Raw genomic sequence first — 13,498 nt, forward strand, 5'->3', positions numbered from 1 at the left:
GCGTGAGTTTCAGAGAAAACGGTACTTTGCAAGATGAGGACTGCTTCTGTATAGTCCTTTCTTAGCAATGCAGATACACTAAATCCAGATCCTTCTTGTGGATAATCTTCTGAAAACTCACCATTTATTCTCTTGTCGGGAAAATGTGTAGGTTGTTTTTTTAATCTTAAATTTATTAGGCAAAATGATTGATAAGATTGAAACTTTAGGTAAAAATGCAATTTTTAGGATTTTCTCAGGGTTTATTGTACCTTTAATAATTATCAGTTGATTTTAATGGTAGTAGTTAACATCTGTTTTTCTGTCTTCAACTTGGATAAATAAGATGAATTTTTTGTGACGTATGTGGTATAATTATGTCATATTTTATACTCCCTTAAATTATATACTTTTAATAAATTAGCGAACTGGAAGAGTCTTAGTTTGAAGATATATTCAGTGTGGTTTTGTTCTTATTCATTTTAGATAATGTGCAAAATGGCTCCCATGGTTGGGAAGGACATCACAGAGCGTCTTATCCTCCCTAGGTTTTGTGAGATGTGCTGTGATTGCAGAATGTTTCATGTTCGAAAGGTATTTTTGTTGTTGTTGTTTAAGAATACATGGTTCTAGTGGTTACCATATTGATCTGTGAAACTTAAAAGATTATTTTTAAAGAACTCTGTAATATTTTGAAATGTCAGTGATGCTTTTGTTGTCAGGTCTGTGCTGCCAATTTTGGAGATATTTGCAGCGTAGTTGGCCAGCAAGCTACTGAGGAAATGTTGGTAAGTACTGCAGAAATTAACTATGGAGACTGGACTCGCCCGGTGGTCCAGTGTAAGACTCCACGCTTCCAGCGCCGGGGGCGCGGGTTTGATCCTTGGTCAGGGAAGTTCTGCATGCTGAGCAGTGCGGCCAAAAAAAAAAAAACAACAACAACTAAGGAGAAAGCAGTGGCATTGCAAAGTAGCACGTGAAGTTTGAAATACATATAGTTACCCCCAAAGTGTATTAATATTGGCTTGGCCAAAAAGTTCGTTCGGGTTTTCTGTACTATTACAGAAAAACCTGAATGAACTTTTTGCCAACCTAATACAATTCCATGGATGTAAACCAGAAAGATAATATGACTTTAAGAGTTTAAATTTCTGTAATCTGGGCACTTGAATTGTATTTGTTAGGGACGGTTTGTTAAAAATGCAGATGTGTTAAGAACCATTGATCCCTTTTTAACTCCCATTTCTATAAAATCAATTCTTATTTATTCAAATGAATCTTTAATTTTATTGCAACCCTCAAGTATTTTAATGACAAATTAAATTTACAGCAGGTGATTTTTAAATGGTTAGTTCCTGGGATAAAAAATGCTTAATGTACAAGTTAATGTACTTGAAGAGTTTCTGAAACCATCTGTTATGCGGAATAGTTGACTTTAAGTACAAGCTCTTGGATAACGTTTAAGCTGTACGTGTTCGGAGCGTTTTTGATTTTCCGTAGTCAGTAGTGGAATGAATTGGGTGTGATTTATTTAAAACTGCTAAGTATTAATATTAAATGGGTCTTCTAAATTTCATTAAGAAGATCTAATGTTTTAAATGCTGTGAAAGCAGAAAATGAAATAAAAGTAACTCCTGAAGCCTGCTGTGTGTCTGCCTAACGAAACACCATCCTCGTCGCACAGCTGCCCAGGTTTTTCCAGCTCTGTTCCGATAACGTGTGGGGAGTCCGCAAGGCCTGTGCTGAGTGCTTCATGGCGGTTTCTTGTGCAACATGTCAAGAAATTCGACGGACTAAATTATCAGCACTATTTATTAATTTGATCAGTGATCCTTCACGTTGGGTAAGGTTTTGTTTAATTATCATTTTTGTAAAAGAATGCATTTTACAGAAGATGTGATTTTGATTTCATAATTTAAGAAATAATTTATCATCTAAGGTATGTTATTGCTAATTTAAGGTATGTTATTTAAGGTATGTTATAATTTAAGGTATGTTATTGCTATCATTTAAGGTATGTTATTGCTAATACTTTTAGGAGTAGACAGTAGACTACTATATTAACTTTTTTTTTTTTTAACTGGATGAAATTTCTGTTCCATGCAAATGTTTTATAGGGTCTCATATTCACATTCTCATGGTTTAAATATTCAAGCCAAGATAAAAAATTTAAAAGTAAAAAGGAGAAAATAATTGATGGGGAACTGTAAATCCTAGCTGGAGAAGGATTTATGTTTTATTCCTGTCCTTTTATTCTTCTTAGGTTCGGCAAGCAGCTTTTCAGTCTCTGGGACCTTTCATATCTACCTTTGCTAATCCATCTAGCTCAGGCCAGTATTTTAAAGAAGAAAACAAAAGTTCAGAAGATACATCAGTAGAAGACAAAACTAGGTATGATTTTTTAAAACTTTGCTTTCCAGTTTTACTGCTTGTGAGCATTTTTTTCATTTTCACTATTTTTATAATGTTCTTTTTGGAGAGTTTACTATTTCTCTTGATTACAAAAATTGGTAAATATTTTAATAGAGTTTTATTTTAAATACATTTGTTAAACATCTCTTTGGTTAATTACATATTTAAGTGAGAAGATGAAGGCACACGTAACATAGTTAGCTTGGTGCTGGGCATATAGAAAGCTGTAGTGATAGATTTGATAATAATGTTTGCGTAAGTTTATTTAATAAGTAATTTACCTAGTAAACCATCTGTTAATATTTAGAATATACAAAATAATGGTTATACAATTTAAAGGGTTTGGTTTTATAAGGAGTAAAACCTAATTTAGGAATATGTGTTACTACATAGTCAGTTTCTTACTGTTATTTTTCTTTTTAGTTAATTTTGTGGATCTTGGATTCTCTGTCTACAGAATAATGATTGTAATCTCTCAATTGAGGGGGAAAGTATTTTAATGATTAGCACCAAATTAGTGCACTTACTAACTAGAATATCAACTTTTAAGAGCATTTAATAAGGCAACCAGATGTTCAAATAAAGCTTAAAGAGGACATCTCTGATTTTTATTTTTAATTTTTTTTGCATTAAAAAATTTTACTTGAGTTTTAGTTTTTAAAATTTATTTTAGTAGGGCTTCCCTGGTGGCGCAGTGGTTGAGAGTCCGCCAACACGGATTCGTGCCCCAGTCCGGGAAGATCCCACACGCCGTGGAGCGGCTGGGCCCGTGAGCCATGGCCGCTGAGCCTGCGCGTCCGGAGCCTGTGCTCCGCAACGGGAGAGGCCACAACAGTGAGAGGCCCACGTACTGCAAAAAAAAAAAAAAAATTATTTTAGTATATCCTTAGGGGAAAAACGGTTCAGACCTAAGTTAGTGCATGGGAAATAATGCACAGACTTTGACAGGTGTGCACTTGAGCTCAGTTAGTGCCTGTTTCTGAAACAGCCCTGCGTGTAATGCCTGAGTTACCAGAGTGCCTTGTCCTCCCTTGTCATGATGCTAATGGACATTTTCTTCTGTAGGTCTTGATACTGTGATATTTGTTTTCTTGGTGTTTTGATTTGGCAGTTCTTCCTTTCTTTGCTGCCTTGTTTTACCTTTTTGCCCATTCTCCTACCGTCCTGCTGAATAGCCAAACAAACCTGAGGTACTGTATTTTGTAAAGGAAGAAAAATCACTCTAAACCTGTCTTCCTAGCAAGCAAAGTCTGTCAGTTCTTTTTTTTTTTTTTTTTTTTTTTTTTTTGCGGTACGCAGGCCTCTCACTGTTGTGGCGTCTCCCGTTGCAGAGCACAGGCTCCGGACGTGCAGGCCCAGTGGCCACGGCCCTCGGGCCCAGCCGCTCCGCGGCATGTGGGATCTTCCTGGACTGGGGCACGAACCTGTGTCTCCTGCATCGGCAGGCGGACTCTCAACCACTGCGCCACCAGGGAAGCCCATGTCCGTTCTTTTGAAAACAGCTGCTGCAGGGAATGTGACAGAGTGATGAAGTGGGGAGGGGAGAGGTGCTATCTGCTCTTCAGTTTTAAAGTCAGCGACCTTTTCCCTAATGGTACTAATTGTACGAAGACTGTTGCATAGCTTTTATTTATTTTTGTATCTGGAGAGAGTCTAGGAAGTGAAAATATAAATTTACAGAGAATTATTAGGACGGGGTCAGCAAACTTCCTGTAAAAGACCACGCAGTAAATATATTCGATCTCCTTCAGAACTCCTGCAGTGGGGGAGCAGCCGTAGACAGTCCATGATGCATGGGCTCAGCTGTGTTCCAGTAAAACTTTATTGACAAAGACAGTTGGTGTGGCTACCATGGCCGGTAGTTTTGCTAACTGCCGGTATAGGACATTATCGGAAGAGCTATTTAAAGACAGTTAGTTATCTTTTAGCTACAAACTTTAACTCCTCTTCCATTGTTATGAGGTCTGTCTTAGTGTCAAGTCAATACTATTTGTAGCATTGGATTCTCAGTATATTATTAGACTTTATTGAATTGTGTTAATGATGTAAGGGAGGGAGGAGACAGTTCCTGGCTGAGAAAGGAGTTCTGTTAAATATTGTAAAAGCTGTTGTGTAGTCCTAGGTATTATTAATCTCAGAGCCATTAGCTAATTTGCCCTCTCTTAAATACTGCACTGGCTTTTGTTTTGAGCTGTCTTAAATCTAGTTTCATTATCTAAGGTTGACTGATTGGTTAATTATGCAAAAATTAATTGAGCACCTACTATGAACCAGTGACTGTAGACAGATGAACCAGGGCTTGGTTCCCGTTCTCGAGGTCCTCTCAGTTTCCTAGAATTCAGATTTCTCAAACGAATATCTCACAAAATAAGCAAGTTTTTGGCAATATATTTCTGCTACTGTTTATTTCTTTTGTAGTGTTGCATCTGATCCTGGAAACATTTAATATCACTTAATACTCTTTGAAGTATTTATTGATTATAAACCTCTGACTTTATAAAATACCAGGTTTATCTCTCACTCACCCTGGATCAGGCTGTTCATACTTCTTTGAAGGTGTTAATAAAAGCTGTGCTTCCAGAAACAGAGTTAAGCATTCAGATTTGCACTTTTAAGTTATGTGAAATGAGCAGCCTCTTTTCTGTTTAGTTAAACCAGCTATTACACCGCTCTCCGAATACATTGCCTTCTTTGGGTTCTCCCTCTTTCTGTCTGGGACGCCATCCTGTTTCATCCACACCTCATTTAACAGAGAGAATGTCTGGACAAACTACCTCGAAGAATCTTGGAGGAAATTCAGAGCTTTTGCATCCTGGCTGTTCATAGCACTGGTGCGCGAGCACTGGTCTTGGTTGTGTATTTTGCACACATTCATCCAGTGGGCTGCGGGTCCCCCCGCGTAGCAGCCTGGTTGTTATCTGTGTGTGTTCTGACACCTTCACCAGGCCTGGCACATGCTCGGCACACGATAAATGTCCATTGAATGAGTTATTGTTAGAAAATAATAGATTTTATCTCAGAAGCCTTAAGTAACTGCACTGCTCTTGCTAGTTTTTGTCAGTTTAGCTTAAAGCTAACTATGTGTAAGTAAAATTGTTACTGGTACAAATCTGGAAGTATTTCACTGATGTTGAGACTCCATTATGAAGTCACAGCACCTGGAGGCTGTGTCTGCTCTCATCTCAGGATGCAGTGTCTGGGACCAGATGTTCCCAGGGCACTTTCCTAGGCCACAGTCTTGAGCCACCAGGTCTCTGAAGATACTGACTCTCAGCTTACGTAGGCACCGAGGAGGTGTAGGTTCTCTTGGAGATGCGTTTCTGGCTGACGCTCTGCCGCACTTGTTCCCTACACCTGCGAGGAACTGGGCTACTCCGCTCCTCATGCGAGCCCTCAGTCTCCGTTCTCCTCAGGATAGCGTTTGCTTGTATGATAGCGTTTGCCAGACCGACCGTTAGGAATGTCAGAATTCACTTGATTGTGCACTGACTGTTACCCAGCTCCAGGAAAAAATGTATTTAGAGAATTTATATTTTTGACGGTTTATTTTGAAGCAGACGGTTTATTTGTACAGAATTTAATACTTCCCAGAATTTCATATGAGGGAAAATGTTTTTGTCTCTTTAAAACCGTACGAGGAGTTTGAACTTGGGACAAACTAATAATTTTTCATAAGGCAAATAGAATGACTTGGCCGGTGATTCTCTTTGTTTTTCCTGCTGACAATATTAAAATTTAATTTTAATGCTAAGATGAGATTGTGATCCAGGAACTTCAGGCCCTTGGAATAGTTTTCCATACTAAATGGCCTTTTAATTGGGTTCTTTTTGTGAATTTTAAGTGGAAGTTTCTTAAATTCATCAGATAACAAGTGAAGTCTTAAGTTTCAGCCATTTGCTCCCCACTACCGCCAAACAATGTCGTGTTACTATAATTCTTATTTTTTTTAATTTTAAAATACTTATTTATTTATTTTTGGCTGCGTTGGGTCTTCATTGCTGCGCGTGAGCTTTCTCTAGTTGCAACGAGCAGGGGCTACTCTTCGTTGTGGTGTGTGGGCTTCTCATTGCAGTGGCTTCTCTTGATGCGGAGCGCAGGCTCTAGGCACGCGGGCTCAGTAGTTGTGGCTCGCGGGCTCGAGAGCGCAGGCTCAGCAGTTGTAGCGCACGGGCTTAGTTGGTCCGTGGCATGTGGCATCTTCCCAGACCAGGGCTCGAACCCGTGTCCCCTGCACTGGCAGGCAGATTCTTAACCACTGTGCCACCAGGGAAGTCCCTACTATAATTTTAAAATTACAGTTTGCATGATATCAGAAAAACTGTAAAAATAGCCAAAGAATCCCATAAACACTTCTTCCAGATTCTCCAAATGTTAACATTTTACCATACTTGCTTTATTATTATTTTTTTCTGAATTCTTTGAGATAAGTTTTAGACATGATATTCTTTTTACCTTCCTTCAATATTTCACTCCTCAAAACACAGATACTAATACATAACCAGACTCTAATTACCAAAATTAAGAAATTAACATAGATACAATACTGTCATCTAGAGATTTTATTCAAATTTTACCCATTATCCCACTCGTTTTTTAAAACAAAAGAAAATATATCTTTAATAAAGGCATGATTGGAAAATATCATGTAATTCATACACATATAGAAGACACTTGTTTTGCATAAGAGCACTTGCTTCGGGACTGTTTTGGAGGAAAAGGATGCTACAGACATCGAGGCCAGTCCCTCATTTTATGAATAAGGAGCAAATGTGGAATCTGCAGCGCCAGTGCTGGGTGAGACTCGAGTTCTCGCAGTTTATGTGTGCATGTTATGTATTTTATGATTATAAGCATGGTGGAGAAACACCAGAATTTTAAATGCTATCACTGTGTGGTATGTTTTCAGATGAGGTATTAAATATTTTTATCTGTATCTAAAAAATATATTTTTTAAATAATCACGTGTTTTTAAAAAAATTCGTTTCTGAAAACAGTGTGAACTTTACTATGAGATAAAGTGCAATCAGGGAAGTTGGTGATCTCCTGAGAGCACGTATGGTGGCTCTGTAACTGGGATATCATGTCGGTGGTAACGTCACCTCCAGGGCAGAGGCCGGGTGAGCCTCCTGTTTAATGTCTTTCATTGTGTATATTTAAGGGCCCATGTTTCAGGGGAGCACCCCACCCTCACCTGACAAATTTACCTGCATATCCATCCTCAGTTCCCTTTCATGTTTCTTAGAAAGAGCTGTCTCTTCACCCATTTAATCTGTCCCCCTGTGTTCTCGAGCCCCTAGTCTTCCTTCTCAGAAAGACATTGCTTTATCAGTGATTCCATCAGTCTCCTGTGTTTTCAGTTCTTCACCTCTTCTGACCTTTTTCTCTGAGCCTGAAGAATGCTCGTCTGAAGCATCCTCTTGTACAGGAGGAATGCCGTGCTCTTTGTCACTCTGCACGACTGTCATGACACATACGCAGGCCAGTCCTTCTGAGGTGCCCTCCAGTCTGTCTGGGCTCTTGACCAGTTTCCCAGGGACGTCACCACCTGGAATTCCATGTAGATCCCGACTCAGCCCATCCAGACGGAAACCCCCTCCTCAAGCTGCCCTGGTGTTTTTCACTTGCAGTCGGTGCCACCAGCACCTGTTCAGTCGCTCGGGCCAGAAATCTGGAAATCTTCACAGGTTCCTCCCTTTGCTTCTCATGCCCCGCGAGCGGGAAGTGAGCAGTCGTGTTGGCGTTGGCGTCATTTGAGTGTGTTGCCATCTTCTGTAGCCCCGACACGCTGCCCTGTTCAGGAGGGCATCCCTGCCTCTCCTCACCTGCTCTGCTGCACTCCCTGCCGCCTGGCGCATCTCCAGCGCGCTTCCTGTCCTGCTTCCGGGTGGCCTTTCTGAAAGAACGCATCTCAAAATGTAACTCTCTTCACCCCTGCCTTGTCTCCTGTACCCTAGGGTACGTTCCGGAGGTGTTTAGTGTGGGGCGCAGTGGCTCCGCCGACTTTGCACTTTTCCATCGGTTCCCTCTCTGAGCCGTCGTAAACTCATCGCCGTTTCCTGAAGGTGTGGCACCTCTCCTGTCACCCCTGCCTTTGCATATGCTGCGGGTTTTCCCTTAGCCTCCTAAGCACGTGTTGGTTGCTCCACCCACGGCTCCTGTCATTCCCTGGAAAGCCTTTCCTTGCAGCTGGTGCATCTGCCTCCAAGCTCAGTGTCCTTGCTCCCTCCTTACCACTCTGCAGGAAGCATTTGCCTCTGATGCTAATCTCAGGAGCAGCAGCTGCCTCTCATTTACATAGGAACCCTCACCACCAGTGTCGCTCCCTGGCTCCTAGTAGGTGCTCAGCATGTGTTTGTTAAGGGTAATTGAGTCAGATAAACTCTGAGGGGCCGTTAGAGCCTCTGTGTAGGTGGTGGATGGCGGTGACCCATGGGCTGTGGTCCCGGGGCTTGTACCACCTACCTCTCTGTCAATTAAGTCATGGCTGCAGGGGGGAAAACTTTTGGGAGTAGAGCTGAAAGTGTGGAAGGAATAAAAATAGCTATTTACACTTAAGTGGACTTTAATGTATTTTGCAAGATAGTAAATAAGGATCTTTTCTAATGCTGTGTAGAGGTTTTTTTTTTCTGTGTAGGCAAGGAGGTTTTAGTTCTCAGCTTTTTGATAGGTCATTGGAGCACAGTGGCAATACCATAATCCTAAAAATCAGATAATTTTTACTATGTATTTAGCTTAAAATGCATTGTGAGAATTTATCTTCTTACTATTTCTTTTTAGTTTTTTTTATTATTGAAATTAGCATGGTATTATAGAATCCTGGGGTTCTTAAATGTTATCTCCTCCAACTATTACATAATACTTTAATATCTAGTCTTAACAGATGTTTACATCTCTGAGCACAGAACAACTGATGGAAAAAGAAGCATTATCAGTAATATAAATAAACTACTGAATTTGTATGGATAATTTGTAATTTTTAATACTTGTCTAAATGCTTTATGTAGTATCTTTCATTGTTTTTTTTCAGTAATTATTTTTATACTTTCACTTTCTTTTTCCCAAATAACACAATAAAAGGACCAGAGATGAAGAAGTCCCAGAGGATGCACAGATCAGGCTAGAGGATGTTCCTACAGACCCCACTGTTTTTAATTCCAGTGTCAAACTGGAAGGTGCGCTGGACCCGGACATCGGTGCTGAAAGCCCTAGGAAGCCTCCAGGGGACAGCTCATTACCTTGTCCTTTGTCCTCAGAGCCTCATCAGGAGGCAGCTAGTAATGAGGATGATAAAAAGCCTGGCACCTGCAGGTCTGCCTCTCAGTTGGAGGTGGGCGCCAGTGCGCAGGACTCAGCTCCCCTGGATCAGGAGTTGTACAACTCCTTCCACTTCTGGAGGACTCCTCTTCCCGAAATAGATCTAGATGTGGAGCTGGAGCAGGGCTCTGGGAACGAACTCGGCCCCGAGGGGCTGGAGGGAACGCCGGAAGCCACCGCCCCGGCTTCTGCAAACATCACCACGGCCACCAGAAAGGAACTGGAAGAGATGATAGAAAATCTGGAGCCGCACATTGACGACCCCGACGTGAAAGGTATGGGAGTCGGTTCTTTATTCTGATAAAAAATGTTATTTTCTGACTTTTTCCCCCAGAAAAATTGCCTTTTAAAAATCTATTGTGACCATTGTCATCATGTATTCTTGTCCGGATAAATGTGATTAGTCTGAATTTTAGGAAATAAATTTCAGATGAGGCCGTCACTGTGTTCCTAAGTGTAGCATGTACAGATGTGTTGGTTCACAAATCACTCTCTGACTTGTTCACACTCACTCACTGTTTTTACAATTTTAACCCTTGAGTCCTGCCTTAACTCTTCTGCTCTGGATCTCATAAACCTTTTTATAAACGGCAGATGCAGTGCTGTGTTTTACGGAAAGACTGTAGTCTGTTAGCAGTGGACAAAGATACGTATCTTCCTATGGAACGTGGTGCTTTAAGAGCTGTGGGCGTTTGCGAGGGTCCTGCTGGTGTCTTTGTTTCTCAGTTGGACCTTGTTCCATTGGGTTACACTTGTGTCACCTAGATTCTGCCATTGTGAACGGCAGCCTTGAAGGTTGTTGTGTGTGAAAATAACAAGTTACTCTCACTCAGTGGAATAGGAGTGTGGGAACGAAGTCCCGGGCCACCCCACTCTGCCTGCCGGGGCCAGGGGGTGGTTTATGGTCTGGGGGTAGGAACCTGATGCCAGCGACATCAGAGCTCCTACTGAGCACAGTAACCAGTGAAATCTGAAATGTTACCGTAAAACAAAAAACAATTTTGAAAAATCCCCAAACTGCAAGTCTTCAGATCCTTTATCACTTTGTGGATTTTTTTTTGTCCTTGTTCATTCTAGAAGCTAAAATTTCTAAACTGTCAGTTTGCTCAATGTTAGCAAAATACCTATTTTTAAAGCAGACAAAGCGAAACCTTCAGTGTCCTTCTAAAACACGCAAAACCTTGCTGTGTTTAAACTTGGAAAATTTCATCAGTGGAGGTGATATTAGCAGTTATCTTTATTTGGCTTTAACGTATCATGATTTTTAAAGATTTCCTATGGTAATTTTATGCTTGGAGAAAAACTAAATGATTTGTTTGATTAAAGGCAAATTCATATCCTTGATGGTTGAAAGTTATTTTAATTTAACTGGCAGACAGTCACCTTTTCCAGAATGCTGTGAATAGTATCGGGCGCCGTGAGCCTCTTTTGAGTCTGTGTCTGCAATTTATCCTTGCCATTCGTGGACCAGTAGTTCATTCCTCCTCCTTATGAGTGTTTTCCGTAGAATGTCCTACTTTCTATCCCTCGCGGTGGATTATTTTCTCTGAAAACCTCACAGCTTCACTGCTCTCGCTAGTTCCTCATTGTGGCTCCTGCCCTTGATTTTTACCACCTTGAGCCCAGAATTCTGCATTTTATGACAACCTGGTGATGCAGCAAATACTGAGGCTTGGTTTTGTTTGACAAATTAGAATCTTCATCAGAATCTTGCCTTTGCCATCTCCCTTCCACCCCAGATGAGGAGGACGGAGACAGAATTACACCTCAGATGTGCACATCTTGGGGTGGTCAGCTCTTGATAAATGTTGTCTTTACAGGTTTCTGCTTTTTGTTGAAATAAATTTTATTATTTGTCAACTTAAGTTTTGTTCAGTTGATCAGACTTCAGTAACTCTCACGTCTTGTTTTTTTGTACGCTCCTTAGCTTTATGGAAGAAAGATTCCTAACTGGCCTTTGGCCCGTTCTGGGGGCTCTCCCTGTACACCCCTGCTAGTCGGTTCTCTGACACATAGTAGACACCTGCTAAATGTTAATGGAAATACTGAATAAGCTACTTTAAATTCTTTTTTTTAACAAATAAGCTGAAAGTAATATACATAGTTTGCTTTTTTAAAAGCCCTACGTGGACACATATGAGTTTCAGGATATGACTTGGTGTTTCAGAAGGTGACTAACACTGTTTGACTTAAACTTTATGGGCTGCAATTGAGATTTTAGTAGTAATACTATATTATGATTTAATCAGTTCTCTTTCTAATTCAGCTCTTACACCTGTTACAGTTTAAATTTGTCCTGTTGTTCTTTCTGTCCATAATGTTGAAACTTCTGTAACATATTCATTGATAGACGGATTCATCCAGCATCACTTATCGAGCACCTATTCTGTGCCAGCTACTCTTCCAGGCAGTGAATATATACCAGCAGCAGACCAGACAGAAATCCCAGCCTCAGAGAGCACAGAGGGTGAGACACTTAGTGTGTAAACTGCCTGTGTCAGATGTTCTGCAGCAAAACATCGGTGGGCAGGGTTGGGGGCGGGAGGGCTTCGGCTGCAGAATTCCTGAGCATCTGAGGGCATGTTGAACCCGTGTTAATTGTAGTAACTATTTCTGACTTCTCATACTATTAGAAGGTGTTTTGGGTTTTTGAAGGGTGTACCTTAACTGTGGGTGCTTTTTCTTTTCTAATCTGTGGTTGTGAGCAGTCTGTCAGAGAATGTCTACCTGTTTGAAAGGCAGAATTAACCCCAAATTGGAAGCTAAGTTCTGGCCAGGGACCCAACTAGTTACGTTGCGTGTGTGTATTCTTGACTGGGGGCAGGGGAACGTCAGGGTGAGGTGGACCCTCAGAGTCGAGTTTCTGCTTTCACGAGCCACTGGGTCCCTTGTTCTTTTCCATGCTGTTTGGTGGGAATGTCATGGGAAACAAGAGCAAGCGTTGGGTTTTTTCTTCCTCTAAGGCAGCCTTTGCTTCACAGTCTTACCGATTTAACTCTTACCTTCTTTGAAGCATTGATAGATTAATTTTTTTTTTCTTTGTGGGTCTCTAATCAAAAAACTTAAGTGTTTCCAGGAACTAGAATGAGATGTTCCTGTCAGAAAAAGAAGGCCCTTTCTCAGCTGTGGAACAGAAGTAGATCCTATGTGGAAGGACAGAAAGGGAGGTAGTAAAATGGGAAGAAGGTGAAAGAGAGCCCCTTTTCCAAACTCCCTGGCGTGTGGCATCACCAGGCTGATTCAGGATTGAGCCACGGCTGAATAGTGACCGGTGCCGGTTTGATAGGCTGTGGCCAGTTCACAGACTGCAGAGGGGAAGCTGGCCAGGCCAGCAAGTACAGAGCTCTCTCCAGTTTCGTTAGGGCCAGTGGAATAACTGGGTCCACTGGGCAGTTGTGGTCCGAAAAATCGTATTGTTCATTGATTGTAAGCAAGAAATTGTTAGGAACTTGTGACTAACCTCCAGGACGGTGTGCGAGAGTCGGAGATGGAAAAGGTGAGCTCAGCCAGACCAGCGCTTAAGGGGGGGCAGGAAATTCCAGGTTCCAGGCTGTCTCCGATTCTGAGCGCAAGTCACCAGGGACCGCGTGGGCTCTGACCCTGGGGTTTCCGCCCGCATCGTGAGGAAAACGCAGACGTGGTGAAGGCCTGTGCTTCAGTTTCCTTCCGCTGGTCGTGGTGAGCCATCCGCTGAGTCTCAGGCAAGCCTGGGTTCTCCGGGGCCACGGGCTCTCCGTGAGCGGGCATGAGGTCGTCCTCGTGACCTCTGTACCAGTCTTTTGAAGGAGGTAAC

General features: G+C 41.6%; 1 protein-coding gene across 5 annotated transcripts in view; it reads left to right on the plus strand.

The window, feature by feature from the left end:
• PPP4R1 (protein phosphatase 4 regulatory subunit 1) overlaps positions 1-13,498 on the plus strand; it is a 61,071-nt gene that overhangs the window by 25,821 nt on the left and 21,752 nt on the right. For 3 of the 5 annotated variants that reach the window (XM_060028668.1, XM_060028670.1, XM_060028673.1), the window contains 6 exons: positions 466-573; positions 702-767; positions 1,664-1,822; positions 2,243-2,370; positions 9,469-9,980; positions 12,056-12,172. In XM_060028668.1, coding sequence (XP_059884651.1) covers positions 466-573; positions 702-767; positions 1,664-1,822; positions 2,243-2,370; positions 9,469-9,980; positions 12,056-12,172 — 1,090 coding nt within the window. The remainder of the gene's footprint in view (positions 1-465; positions 574-701; positions 768-1,663; positions 1,823-2,242; positions 2,371-9,468; positions 9,981-12,055; positions 12,173-13,498) is intronic. The other 2 variants (XM_060028671.1, XM_060028672.1) reach the window with 1 other exon arrangement.

Source organism: Delphinus delphis, chromosome 13 (genome assembly GCF_949987515.2).
Source record: "Delphinus delphis chromosome 13, mDelDel1.2, whole genome shotgun sequence".
Classification (NCBI taxonomy): Eukaryota; Metazoa; Chordata; class Mammalia; order Artiodactyla; family Delphinidae; genus Delphinus; species Delphinus delphis.